Here is a 15,243-nt window from a genome sequence, read left to right as displayed (position 1 = left end):
TACGTGCTTTTTTTTTTTGTGTCTAATGTATATGGAGAGTGTCCGTGTCTGGGTAACACGTTAAATTTCGGAAACTCTTATCAAGGCTATCGAACTGTTGCAGCGCCACTACTGTACCAGGGAACGAGCAGCAGTAGCAGCTGAGAAGGTACGGCAGCCGCAGTAACAGCAGTCACAGTTACACTATATCAATATCTACGGCAGCAACGTCTGTCCATATGCCCGTTTTAGGTCTGTTTATCTGTGTGAAATCGTGTGTCTCTAGGAACAGTTCGTCATAGTCTTCTCTGTGCAGGGGGCTCTGCTTCGAGTGTCTGTTCAGTGATAACGACGACTTTGAAACTCGTTCAGCCCAAGCAAGCTCAAGCTCATGCTTGTGGAGACCCATTTAATTCATCTGTTTTTCATTGGTGGTGCTAGTCCTGCAGACTAACCAGGATAGACACTGGCTCAAATTTCAATCTGGTTATCACCACCTCCGTACAGGTATGCAATAGTCGGGACCCGGAACTACCCGGGTCCCTCTCGACTGATTTGTTATTGTTATTAACGCTGTTACCTCGAACAGCTGCGCACCTAATTACTCTTTTTTTGACGAGCACACCCGTACATCGTTCATAAACAAGGTGCATGAAATACGCACAGAAGAATCCAATAATCATATTAATACATAGTACACAATATTCAATACGAGGGACACATGAAAAGCATCCTTTAGACGATGTTAGTTGAGTGAAGCCTCTCATCTCCTTTAGTTCTGTTGGGCAGTTGTTAAATAGCAGCGTGAAGTACGAGGTAATATTATTCAGTTTTTTGTAATTGTGCCCAACTGATTCTCGTAATTATATCATTTTACACTCTTTCTCGCCGAGCTGTTTGCTGTGGGTTCATAGGCGTATCTTGATTGAGACATTACTATAAATATTTGATCTCAAAAAGTTTCTGTGCAGTTGTGCGTGTTCAGGCGTGTTTGGCAGCTTTGTTTCGTGAGTGTCTTCGGTAGGCATAAACTCAGTAGTTTTTATCGTATTCACTCCCTCTGTTTTCGACACTTCGTTCAAAGCAAAACTTTGTTAAAATTGTTTTTCCTGATAAGAATTTCACTGCATATCAGTCTTTTTTGGATGGTCAAAAAGGCCGGTACCGTTAAATGTCGAAAATTTCACAGGACTTTACCTGCTTAATATTATTATGCCATTGGGGAAATAACAAAATTAGCTAGGTTACGGTATAGGAGGTAATGTATTACAACTCATAGCTATATTGATTCGAGAGTTAGATAACCTATTCGATGAGTTGGAATCGTGCGTCATGTTGTTGATGTATGAAATGCGAGGGTCGGCCTGTGGATATTTTTGTATAGGATCTTGTACGTCTTGTGGACATTGAAGGAATGAACTAGCAGCAATACAGTCAGCATGCGTTGTGACCTTGCAGTGGGCCCTACAACCACTGCGTTGCCATTGCGTCGCTTTCAGACAAGGCGGCTCCGTGTCAAGGTTACCGGCATACCCCTCCCCCCATGGCAGAGGTTACGCGTGTACGTTATAACGCATAGGTTTATTTCAGTTGTGAATTAATGAACAGTAAAAATTAACAGAACCTCTGTATTTGTCATAAAAAGGAATTCCACCTGTGATATTTCTATTTTTGTATATTTCTAGATGTTTGACGATTATTATATCATATATATAAAATATATGTATGCTGTGAAGATGTGCAAAATGTTAGTCAACCGTTTTTATGCTGGCAAATTGACTGAAGTTGCCTATCGAAGATGTTTTTTACGCGCGGAGTGTATGAAGTATCTGTCAGCTGGTGCTACCGTTTACAGTTAGCGGGTATGCATCTGATACAGCAATATCTTTAGGTTGTTTCCCAGTTGTACATTTTTGTCGTTTAGAATACAAATGTGAAAAAATATGGGGCGTCATTTCGAGACCTTTTCTATCAGCGATACCTATGTCATTGATGGCTCACACGTTTCATTTCCTCACATTCGAGAATAAAACTTTGGTAGGAAGTGTGTTATCTATGTTTATATGTATGTACTTAATTATCTATATTTGAACGTGTGTTATTAGCCCTGTGACTGCATTTTCGCGACTACACGCAGTTGACCACACGGTTTAACCACACTTTCTACTTTTTCTTTCGCGTTTCCGCACTCACCGAAGTCACAGATATCCCCCCCCCCCCCCCCATCCAATCGGCCTCACAGACTTTAGTACAACAATGAATTTTTTGTGTTAGCTAACCCATCGACAGATAATCATATTTGCTATACTTTTTTGGCCTATTAACCTTCTTCTTATATCCTCGTTAATACGTCATCGGTGACGTCATCTCTGTTAAGAAACGCATACACAGGGCTTTAAGTATTGTTGCTTTAGGTCACGATGCGCGCGTAGATCATCACAGCTGATCGATGTTTGGTTCAGACTGTCAGCTCCTAACACGGGCTGAACATAGCAGTATCGCACTTACTTAAGCAGTAACGGATATAATAGAATACTAATAACAATAATAAGCGCAATATAAAGTATCATTGCAAAGAAGTGTTAACGGTTAATAACAAACCCGTATACTTTGGGTTCAAAGGCATTGTTTACGAACATGGCTCTTCTAGAAAGGGTAAGCGAGCTGACAGGGCTATATTAGAGCTACATTTTCTTATTTCTATATAAATATATATATATATATATATATATATATATATATATATATATATACATAGTGTATAAATTTAGAAACAACGAATCCATGAGATTCCACCTGCTAAGCGGCGAGTGTCACATCCGAATTAAAGCACTAAAGTTTTGTCTGGATGAAATCAATTTTTAGGCAATAGATTATAGGGTTCTAAGTGATGTATAGGCTGTGTGTTGGTGAGGTACATCATTACTTGCCTTTAGGATATTACCTATAAGGACTGCCCTTAAAGTGAAAAAATTTTAAAAACTATTTTAATTATTTAAAACGTGGTTTTTAAAATACATGTACGATTTTACCATAGAAATAGGTAAGATATTTTAGACGTTTTGATTCCTTTATTATCGCTCTAAGAGCTAGTAGATTATACTTCCTATACTTAAATATTTAGTCCATGTATTTTCAAATTTTTGCATTACAGTCCTAAATAATTATTAAAATTTTTTTAATAATAACAATTAATTAAGTTTTTTCAATTTAAAAACTGGTAACTTTTTTTTAACCTCATTGTGTAGTCAATGGGAAAACGGTAGCTGAGGCTTGAACTTCTGCGTTTCATAACGTACATTACATGATAGGGTAGCATTAAATATGGGCATTCTAAAGCGGGCTCAAAGAGCTGCGCAAAGGACAGTAGAGAAAAGTGGGTTCAGTTCGACATTTGAAAACAATAAAGGAAGTTTTGCTTATGGCCTGCAGATCTGTTTATTGTATCTACTGCGCATTGCTATCTACAGCATGTTGTGGTCCAAGTTGTCTCGCGCAAGTTTAACTTCATCTTACGTTCGGCTATAACTCCGTCGAATCCTCACAAATACGACCACGAAGACATATAACACCCATAACTACAAATAATGACATGAAAAGAATTCTTGAAAAATCTCAGCCTAATAGATTCCGGTAACTTATGAGATTTTCCATAGCTTACGAGTGACGATATGAGAGTCTAAGGACGATTTTCTGTGAAAGGTGTTCAAGTCTGTGGACCTGTGTAAATTCAATTGTGAATGAAATTGTGAGATATTTTCAATCCTGTATCAGTAACACTGTATTTAATAGCTGTGTAACAGCATATAGTTTCGTTGGTACTGGTATGAAATGCCTTATTAACGAAATGACGAGAATTACTGTATGTTGGGGAATACACAAGGATTTCTAAACGTACTTGGAGCGTGTGGTAGTGTCCTGTATTTGGGCATAAATACGATTAACTCTAAGCGACGAATCATTATTGGGTATTGGTACTGCCTTAACAGCTATCGATCCTGGTAACCACTATTTACCATTATAATGCAATAGCTACGAAGTATTACTTTCAACTAATTCTACTTTTCCAACTGACTAATGAGCGACAAACGCAAATTCTATGTTTTAAAGAGAGCAAAATTTGCTATTTTGTTGTCTGTTCACAGGTGACAATATAACCAAACGTTACAGAAGTTTAAAGCGAAAAGTTCAAGCTGATTCAAAATGTCGGCTCTTCGCTGTTCGTTTCAACGTACGCGGAGCCTCTTAATGGTTTCATCGTCTCATCGAGGTGAATTGTTGGGTTTCTAGTGGTTCATCACTTAGGTTTCATCATTATAATATTGATTACATATATTTTTACACAATCTTCAAAGGACTAGCACAGACTCTTAATAAAAATAGCACTTTGAGCAGCCTTTAGCAATTATTCGATTTCTCTCTGAATCTTTTGTCTAGAGGCATATCAGTCTTGAACATTATATCATTTCTTCCCTCCAAATTTACTTAGTTGTTGCACTGCTCATTGTTGTTACGAAAAATAAATGTAATTCAGTACTTTAAGCTAGCCGTATGTAGTCCCAACATGTAGCCCTTCCCTAAAACGGAGCAAATTCTAAAACGAAAGCAGGGAGAAATTTAACACATGCTACTTTTCAGGTTTCCTAATGAATTTTTCGTTTGAAAAAAATTGGCCACAAATACTCGTTTTCAATAAAATAATAAAAATGGAGTAAATACGTTAGTTCAAAGCTGTTATACTATTGTTTAACGAAAAATGTAAGAATGATGTGAATACGTAAAGTAGATCGGTCAAATTTTAGCCGTTCAACTGGCCAAACAGCAAAAACATGAGCTTTTGAGCTAAAACGCATAGTTCTGAGTGAATGATACTTAGAAAAGCTGAGATGCCTAATGAACTTCACAAAAATAACCTTCACGTCTTCACTTATAGGTCGAACTCTACACCGGCTACGGCACACTACCCCATTTCCTGTGCGATGTCTTTCATTAAGTCCAGCCTGTCGAAGGAATCTTGGGAATGTAATAAACTATCTGGATACCGAGGAGTTTGGACTGCCTGCTATTACAAAGGCACCTTCTAAGACTGAAATCACTAGTCAACGAGGCAGTAATAGTCCTTCAGGCGGCGATGGAATTCATAGGTGATGACTTGATTGTGTCTCGGTTATCCCATTTGAACATACCAACACTGCTTAACAAAGCGCGAACAAAGACAGTGGATGATCAGTGACTAATTTGTTCATTTATTGCATTTTCCGTCTGCTCGATGAAAAATGTTGCTTCTTCAACAAGTAAAAAGAAATGTGTTACAATTTGGTGCCATTCGCTAGCTGTCTGCAAAAAATTTTCTATTTGGATGGTTATATTACTGATGGATACAGTTTTTTAACAATTTTTTCGATTATATATATATGGTAGTTTAAGGATAGGCTGCATATTCATGAAAATACTGGGTTTTATTTAGACATAATTTTGTGGTAAAAGGTAATGTTTCGCTATTAATAATCAAACTTACATGACCGACGATACTAATCTCTAACATGATTTGCATGCTAGACACAAAAAAGAAAAATACATAGTATGAATTTCCACTACTTAAAGCAGCATAAAACGCGTGCTTTAAATTATGCGATTAATGATGTTAAAAATGAGAATACAAGCTTCGTGTCTATGGAAGTTATAATAACACCGAACGCTGTATCATTAGATTACTACTCGCCACCATCTCCGACAAGAAGCGACAGATTTACCCGCAAAAGGTTCCTTTAACTTTCATCCATCCTTAGCGCCTTTATCTATCGATTGAATGGGATTAGGGTTTTGACCAAAATTGATTAGTAATAATGACCGTAAAATATTAAGTAACTCCTGATCTTAATTTGCCGGAAGTACAGTGTGGGGCACGCAAATCAGTGTAACGCGGAACAATTGCACTTAATTTACTTACGGTTAAGTTCTTAGTAAGCAAAAACCAGTGGAAGTGGAAAACAATCTAGAACTGCAATGCATAACTAATTGAGTATTACTAGTTGGTTCTATGAATTGTATCTATCGTGTTTATGTAATTTTTCCTACTATTCTTAGTCACGAGCTTCCAACAGAAAGGGTAAAGTTTATAAATGATCGCGAATAGCAGATGTTTTACGAACTCTCTTATTTCGATGATGTCTTTGAGTTTATAGTCGGGCTATAAGATATATAATTTTCTAAATTGAAGCCAAAACAAAATATTATATGGAGCTCTAAGAGTGCATGTATTCTAAATGAGGCTGGTGCTAGCATTGAGATATGACAGATGAACCTAGACATTCACTATTAATAGAATATTAATCGATTGACTTACTGCGTCCGCGCCTACGCTTCTTGTACATTTTTATGTGGTGATTATACGGTATTCGCGATAAACAGAAGCCGAAGTACAACGTTGGGTAGCGGTCCTCCAACGGCATCAGGAGCAGGCGGTACAAGTGGCACGACACCGAGTGGAGGTGGATCCGGTGGAGATAAGAATGGCTACCGCTGCCAGAAATGTGGCAGCCAATGTACACACGTTGGAACATTCGTCTGTAAGCGGAACTTCTCGGTTCTTTAGTCCTTTGTGATTTCAACTTGGCTGGTTGTTTTATAAAACAGTGCTATCCATTCTTAGGTTTGTATGTACTATGCATAGGATATTAATAGTTTTCGTTTCCCTCCCGTCTCTTTCAAATCTACTTTCATATTGTGTGGCCTATGTTCTCTGCTCAGATATAGATGCTAGGTCACTGCGACAGCCGCAGTTACTATTAAAAATAGTGGTCTTATAAACGAGTTTTTTTGGTTTGGTATTACGGATTATTCGTTAGATGTTAGGGGTTATGGGCTATGCCCTTATTATTTCATATTAAGCAGTGATCTTATGTGACATTACAGCAACAACCCGTTTCGTAAAATGTGAAAAATGCCATCATTTCTTTGTTGTCGACCCAGAGGGGGAGAACAAGAGATCAGCGAAGGAATCATCTTTGAATAAACCATCGGCACCCGTTACCCGGAAAGCTCCACCTCCGCCCAAGAAAATTTATGAGTATCTAGATCGGCATGTCATCGGACAGGATCAAGCGAAAAAAGTACTCTCAGTAGCTGTATATAACCACTATAAACGTATCTATAATAATCTAGCGAAGAATCAAACATCCGGAGATCCACCATTAAGTACGGAGGCTACTTCAGCACAACCTACGACATACGCGCCATTTACGCTGCGGGATTCCCCCATTCAACTGGTGCATATTCCAGGACCACACGGTTCTGCTGTTTCCAACGCTGCGTTTGGCCAGTCGGCAGCTGAAGCTGATCAACAAAAAATAGCCTCAGGAAGTCAAACACGTGGCGGAGAGGTTCTTGAAAATATCACGCAAGATATACGACTAGAAAAAAGTAACATTCTGCTTCTGGGACCAACGGGCTCAGGAAAGACGCTTCTTGCACAGACAATTGCACGCTGCCTCGAGGTCCCGTTCGCAATTTGCGACTGTACAACGCTTACCCAGGCTGGTTACGTTGGTGAAGATATTGAGAGCGTGATTGGCAAGCTGCTTCAAGATGCCAACTTTAATGTCGAACGAGCACAGCAAGGCAAGTATATAAGTACATGCAGCACTGGACCAGCGCAACAATAAGATACATTCAAAGTAATTTCAAGATATTTTAGCGTGGAATTTCTAGGCCGGCTTTTTTCTTATGCAGTACGTCTGCATCCATTTTTGTCTCCTTCTTATTTAGAAATATGCTTTCCTACCATCCATATTGCACTTTATATAACTTTTATAACTCAGTTAACAAAAAGCACGAATCGTATGCCAAAATTTCTAGATATTTAGTATAACTTAAATGCAGGTATATTTGCGAAGACTGAGGACACATTCAAGGTTTGTTAATACTCCTAGCTAATTCTAATCTCGTTTAATTTAAATGATCCTGTATGACAATGTCATGTTTTATTAAATATAAATTCATAGTAAGTTAAAACATCAAATTTTATCTTGTTATGCGTCGAAATAATTTTGGAAGCGGACTGACTATTAGATCTTGAAAAACAGCCAGAACCGAAAGCATAAATCATGTGCTTTAGAATATACGGAGTAATTAAGATGAGCGGTTACATTATTTTTCCCATTTAAAACGTATTGAAACTGAAATGACACATGCTTTGACCCTCGTTCAGGCATCGTATTTCTGGATGAAGTTGATAAAATCGGTGCAGTGCCAGGTATTCACCAGCTTCGAGATGTTGGAGGTGAGGGCGTTCAACAAGGCATGCTGAAGATGCTTGAAGGCACACTTGTTAACGTTCCTGAAAGGAATTCACGTAAGCTCCGAGGTGAAAGCCTGACGGTTGATACTACGAATATTTTGTTTGTCGCTTCGGGCGCATTCAATGGACTGGATAGGCTCGTCAGTCGCCGGAAAACTCATAAGGTATGCAGCAAAGCTACAGCGTGAAAGCAGCATCACGATATATAGACCAATTATCGGGACATAAGACCGCCATGCTAAGCATTAATCTGCGAAAGTAAAGAGATCCACATTTAAAGGGTAGCAGTTATTTCAACAGAGTCACAGCACCAAAATGGTACAGAAAAGTGAGCCAGATAGAAAATAACCATAACTCTTTGCTCTTTGGCACATTGCATCCCTGGACGTGAGCTCGTTGGCCTTATTGGTACACCTCAAGAGGCTCCTTTTTTATCTTGCCTATTAAACTAGTGTTGACGGTCTTTGACAAATGTGTGGCTATTTAATATTGGTTTAGACCAATAACTGATCCCGTGTTCGTTTATATTGGTCTAGCTATTTCAGTTCTATGGTTTTTGCGTGACACCGATCTAGTTCCTAAATTTTCTATCATAGCATTCTCTTAAGAAACGTTTAAATTGATTGATACAAACTTTAAATGGATCAAATAACTAAATTCCGTGTCCATCCTGGGTTTTGCACTCAACCGGGCATCAGTCCACTTCCTAATAAGACCAGCTAAACAAAATGTCTAGTGCTTTGAAGCTGTTTTTATCGATGAGGTATCTGAACTCCTAATTATTCCTGTAACCTTATCCATGTTCTTCTAATTCTGCTAGGTATAGCGTTCATAAAATCGGTGACGTTGTAAAACCTGTTGGTTACTCTTTGCCGTCTTGAGCTATTTGGATTCATCTTTCTGTGGCATATAATTAAGCTCTTGTTCTTTTGCAGTAAATTGATTATTGCGATTAATGTTGTACTAGTATTTAATGGAGCTTACTCCCGTTGACTCTAGTACTTGTTCTAGTAGTATCAAAAAAGGCATATGTTAGTATTTTAAACTGGTTCTAAGCCAGTCTCTATCATCGATATCAATACGAGGATATTGTCATCTTCTCGTCTACCCGTTTTAAGTTCAATTTGCATTTCCTCCAAGAATTCCTGTTTGTCCATCCATTCATACCTCTTTCCATTCTGCTGCAATAATTATCGTTATTCTGTATCGGATAACGGATATTGCGATGGATCGGTAGGCTGTAAAGGTTTCCTTCCTGGATGAACTTCTCTGTAGTTGAAATATTCTTTCAGCCTAATCGCATGGAAGTTTATCCATTCTAGCTAGGATAATATTTTAAATAGGTTTTCTGTATATGCGTATTTCAGCTCGCTCGGTTTTATTTGATATTGTTGCCGGTATCCCGTCTAGTCCTGTAGCAAACCTACTTGACACCGTACCCAACATTTTCTGCACTTCTTATGCGCCGTTATCGTCTTCGAGTTTCGTTGTGTTACGGGTTGTGTTTAAGTTACGTAGTTTCAAAAGTTTGTGTGATCGCTTGTTAAATCATTAGTCGATTTCGTTTGCAGCTTTCTTGTTGTCGACTATTTATGTTAGACTTGTTTCGTTTTTGGGAGCAAGAGCATTTAGGTAGAAAGGAAGCGATGTGGTCGAGACCTTTATGTGAAGCTTTGATTTTTTCTTCACCATGTGAAGCACGTATTATAATATACGATACAATCAAATTACAAACGCTCTATCCCATATTTGTTCCTTTACATCTTTCCATTTTGTTTATTCTGGTTAGTCTCGTTTTGACCGCAAATGATTATAGAAGCCTCCTTCTCTGGAAGATAACTTTTGGCCATTCCAGTCACCACAGATATTATAACAACCTGTACCCTGATTTTTGTGGTCATAAAAACCCTCGTTAGCCTGAGATTCGTGTCGATTAGTTCGTGTTTCTTGTACGTATACAGCTGTGAGAAACCTAAATCTAAATGCCTATCTTGGTGTTGATAGCTATCCAGTCTTCGCTTTTATTGTCAGTAAAGCGTTTCTTTAATATGAGAACACTTCCCATTCTGTGATTTGACTGGGAGGTAATCAGACAAGATGACGCCGAATCCACCTCGGCCTATGTTCTGACGTTCAATTTTTTGATTTGAGCATTTTCGCTATTGCCACCCAATGGTGTTTTTCAGATGGGTTTCGCTAAACGCTAACATAGGATAGCGTTTTTTAATACGGGAACATTTTCTACCTTCGTTTAATAATAAGTTTAATTCTATTTCTGTTCCTCTCACGGCTACTCTTTGTGTCACCCCGCCTTTGCAACCCTGTTGTAATAAGTACAATGTACTAGATCGTATTGATAGCGGTCTTTTGAACGTACTTATGCAAAACCATTCTATGCTCCACTGAAACTTTCAGATAAATCGTTTGAATTGCAAATTCGCTGATTCGGTTGAAATAATCTATTTTTAAAATATTTTGATTTGCAAACATTTCTATGCAACCTGTTACGATTTTTGGGCACATTCATGCCCCTAATGGTAATTTTAGTAAGTTTGTCTGGCCAATAGTCATAGTGGTTTTGTTTAACTAAAGTTATGCTGCTGCATGATAAATTTCATTGTATACAAAACAAGCTAGAAGCAATGCACTTCGTGTTTCATATGCATATTAAGTATTCTTTGTGGTTTTTTGGCTCCTCTACAGTACTTAGGCTTTGGGGCAGCAGTTCTCGAGTCTCGAGGGCGACGAGCGGCCGCTTCCGAGGATATGGCTAACAGCGCTGCTCATGAATCTGCCGAAAATGAAAATCTGGAGAAAGATGCAATGCTGAAGGCAGTTGAAGCTCGTGATTTAATCGAGTTTGGCATGATACCAGAATTCGTTGGCCGTTTTCCCGTTATTGTGCCGTTCCATTCTCTAACAGAAAATATGCTCATACAAATTCTAACCGAGCCTCAGAATGCGCTTCTTCCGCAATTCCAAGTACTTCTTAGTATGGACAAGGTGAGAAGACTAATAGTTTAACATTTTTTTTTATATATTCTTCTCAAGTATTTTATGTAAAGAATATCTCGTCTGCTATATCTCTTATTTGCCCCTCTTCAATCAAGCCACGATTGCAGCCAGCTTTGCCCGATATGTCTTTCCATGTTTACCTTTCTTGTTTTCCGGCGCGCAATATGAGAAACTTAAAAAAACTGAAGCAGACGTACCAACAGTAGTCGTACTTGCGGCGGCATCGAGTCCAGTGCTGTCTGAACCTTTCCATTGTTTAGCTTAACTATGGAATTACGTTTATTTCCTACGTACATATTTCAGTGCGAATTGACGTTCGATGAAGCAGCTTTACGCTCGATTTCCCACCTTGCCATGGAACGAAAAACAGGTGCCCGAGGACTTCGAGCCATCATGGAAAAGATTCTGCTCGATCCCATGTTCGAAATACCTGGCAGCGACATCACCGGAGTACATATTTCGAAAGAGGTGGTTGAGGGCACAGCGCCACCTACTTATGTGCGGCAAGGCAACAAAAGCGCGGAGGATGAGGAAAGTCCACAGGGCGCACGTGCGATTAATTCCTGAATGAAGTAGTGGATCTGCACTACCCTGCGAGTACATTGAAAAATTTTCTCTCTACCAGCGAAAAAAGTGATGAATAGAAGGAATTTGAATGCAAAATCCGAAATATAGGGCCACCATTAGAGGTAGCGCGAAACCGATGAAACACGCAATTGTACGCATGAGGTGGTTATATGGGCAAAGGCCAGAACGCACTCATGTCAAACTTCGCTAACTCAGAAGACGAAATACAGCATACCTATGTGGATAAGACTGCATAGGTTTTGCAATGATTGTTTAGATGTAATTCCGGGCTTCTTGTAGCTATCAGGACCAGTATATATAAACATATATGCCTAAGGCAAAAAAGGCTGCTTCTCCATTTTAGACAGGAAATAAGCGAAGTTTTTGGAAGTTACGATCTCGCTTTATACATGAGGTTTTCATGTTTCATTATCCAAAGCGATGACCGCAATAGTGTAATTCTGTTCCATTGTTCGCCAACAGATGTGTTGAGCCGATGCGCAAGACATTTTTACTCGTTATGAAAACCTAAGACAACATCGTAGCATATCTGCCCTATTTTAATATTAAAATACATAGTATTTCGAAAAGAACTTTTTGCAGAGTAACGTGTATTGCTTCATTTAATGTGCAAACGAGCTAAGTAGGGCCAACGGGATAAATCAGTCATGAGGACTCGTGTTGTAAAGCTGTTCTCTCAATATTTGAGTGCGTTAAAGCATTTCGGGAATGTTTTTCGTTGGTGACGTACCTGAGACTGCGGTGATCAGCGACATCAAGAAGAGGTACCGAAAAAAGCTTACTCATCTGTTTTCGAAATGGCATTTGTATTTTCACAAAACCTTCCTATCAAACGTTTGGAATGAGAGCCGAAGGTCATACATCAGTTGGTCCGAATAAATATATATATTAAAAAGCTTGAAATTGTAAATAGATGTTTGGTTAATACGACACAAACATGTGATGGAGCGGTATTTGGACGAGTAGATCATCACGATATTGATATGCGAATACCGAAAGTTCATCTCAAGAGGTGTAAACAGTTGGTTATCTCCAAGCTAAAGTTTTTACTCCTAATCACAAATAAATTGAGACGGGGGTGAAGTCGGTGCTTGTAAATAAAACAATCTAGCCACTCATACTCTTTTCGTTTTAATACAATTAGTTCCTTAAGCAAGTGATAACGGCATGCTGTTTTGCAAAATTGCACACGAGGCATGTGTCAGCAAAATTAAGTGTGTGATATATGAAGAAGGAGATCATTTTAAAGTGACAGTTTGAAGTTTGTGATAGAATTCTTCACTCCTCTATCAGACAATCCGCTTAAGTGATTTATTATAATCTAGTAAATGATCTCACCCAAATCCGTAAAGTAAACGTTTGGGAAGTTCGGCTACGAGGTTCGGAATGAGTGCGGTTTTCGCGCGAAGGATCCCAAGTTTGTTTTACTTTATAGACTTGGATATTGCTTTATTTTTTAATAATATTTTTTGTTAAATTCAATAACATTATTGATAAGTCGTGGGTAACGTTAATTAACAAAGCACACTTTGCTTCTACGAAGTGTGACTGATTGGGCGTCTATTCCTGACACAATCATCAAATACCTTTTTACATATTTTAGTTTGTATCGAAAGGTTTATTACAGAAACACGTAGTTTCAGCATAACCCTTAGTTACCATTTGGAATATGCGCCATTATACCCAATTGCAATTACTGTTCATGTAGTCTGATGTTCTAATCGTGATATCTGAACTTGGTTCCCAATAACGCCTATTTCCTAAGAATTCTAGAATAATTCGTGTCTTTCTTTTATCATATCTTTACATCTTTAGCGCGTAGACACCCAACGTAGTTTGTTTTCTGTGATACTGAAGTTAATATTTACCAATGCAATAACAACATTATCAAAAAAGGACGCCGTTATTGTTGTAAAAACGTTGCTTTATTTAGTAGCAAGTCTGGTTAATACAAACGTCTCTTACAATAAATATAAAGATGGCAATACATCAGTATTGTCATTTTGACATTTAATTAATGCGCAAATATATTATAGTTTGATTATTATGTGACTAGGATGTATGAATTAAATAAATGCCTAGTCTACAAGGAATAAAACCTAGTCTTACGTGCTTAAGAATTAGAATAAAATCAATTTAAAATCTGATATTTCCGACAATTTTGGGATTCTAAGTTAAAAAATTATTTCATATTATTCTGTTTCGTCTATCATGCATGCAATAGTGTACTTGTGGGAGATCGATAGAAACTACAGGCTTTTGTCAATAGGAACGAGGCATTTCGGGGTGTTTTAAGGGAGCGGATCCCCGTTTTACACACAATACCAATGTTTTTGTTCCCCATTTTAGCAAGAACAATAATACACAACATACATGTAATTTAAAAAAAACCGTAGATGGTAATAGATCGTACTTTAGTTTTAAAAATAAAGTTACCATAGATGAGCACTGGGGACCCGTTACCTCGAAAAACCACATAGGAGACCCATACGAAGTTGCTTCCATTACTATTAAGGATTAAAACACAGTCTGCAACAACCAAAATCAATTTTTGATTACTTTTGATCAATATCGTACAGATATTACTGTCTACATCGTTTGGATATTCCCAAATGGGAATATCCAAACGATGTAGGCAGTTACGATACGTTTATTCGTTATGATATCTATCTGTGGCTTACAGTGGTGTTATACATCAGTATGTACATCGTATGTTGTAAATATATAATTTGATTATCAGAGTATTCATCATTGGCGGGTATAATGTCATAACACAACATAACGACTGTTTCTAAGCGTTAGTTCAAGGCTGTGTTCTGACAACTTTATGAGCATTTATTATCTATTTATGATCACAAAGACAAAAACTAAACACTATGATGATCATTTGTTACTAAATTATCTCAAAAGTGTCTCACGGGTATGGCGTAAATCTTTGGCGAACAGGCTTTGGCAAGCTGAGTTAACATTGGCATAATTGCTGCGCAAAGCTTAAAAACATATGGGTAAGGGATCGATGCAAGCCATTTGCATCATCTTATGTTTGACGGCGGTCTTCGTACGACTTAGCACAAAAGTAGATCTCCTGTCCTGCCATTGAGTTTTTTGAGCTTGTTTTTTGATGACTGATGCCACAAGTTGGTTAATTGGCTATGGCGAAAAGTGCAATAACACTGACGCGCATTACGCAGAAGCGCATAACATCACTTAGAATAAACCGATACAGACGTTATAGCTAAAGCTGTAACATAGCCGCTATGCATTTACCACTATGGCTTGAATACATGAAACAGACAAATTATCTGACGATAGGCAACACGAAAGCTATGATACGTATGTGTATACATTTATATATATATATA

General features: G+C 38.1%; 1 protein-coding gene across 4 annotated transcripts; it reads left to right on the top strand.

The window, feature by feature from the left end:
* The first annotated feature begins 9 nt into the window (after positions 1 to 9).
* On the top strand, positions 10 to 13,001 carry ClpX (Caseinolytic protease chaperone subunit). 4 transcript variants are annotated; one of them, XM_086989489.1, is made up of 8 exons: positions 10 to 148; positions 4,125 to 4,249; positions 4,913 to 5,123; positions 6,391 to 6,548; positions 6,895 to 7,599; positions 8,189 to 8,442; positions 10,982 to 11,281; positions 11,597 to 13,001. In XM_086989489.1, exons 2-8 carry the CDS (start codon positions 4,183 to 4,185, stop codon positions 11,858 to 11,860), a joined length of 1,959 nt encoding a protein of 652 aa, XP_086845615.1. In that variant the 5' UTR covers positions 10 to 148; positions 4,125 to 4,182; the 3' UTR covers positions 11,861 to 13,001. The 4 variants fall into 4 exon arrangements, with proteins under 4 accessions (XP_086845615.1, XP_086845617.1, XP_022665088.1 ...); XM_022809353.2 differs by having other exon boundaries at positions 142 to 486; XM_086989490.1 differs by lacking the exon at positions 10 to 148 and adding an exon at positions 2,473 to 2,634.
* The last annotated feature ends 2,242 nt before the right edge of the window (positions 13,002 to 15,243 follow it).

This window comes from Varroa destructor, unplaced genomic scaffold (genome assembly GCF_002443255.2).
Source record: "Varroa destructor unplaced genomic scaffold, Vdes_3.0 BEIS01000005.1, whole genome shotgun sequence".
NCBI classification, from domain to species: Eukaryota; Metazoa; Arthropoda; class Arachnida; order Mesostigmata; family Varroidae; genus Varroa; species Varroa destructor.
Note: the sequence above shows the minus strand (reverse complement) of the source record. Positions and strands in the feature narration are given on the sequence as shown.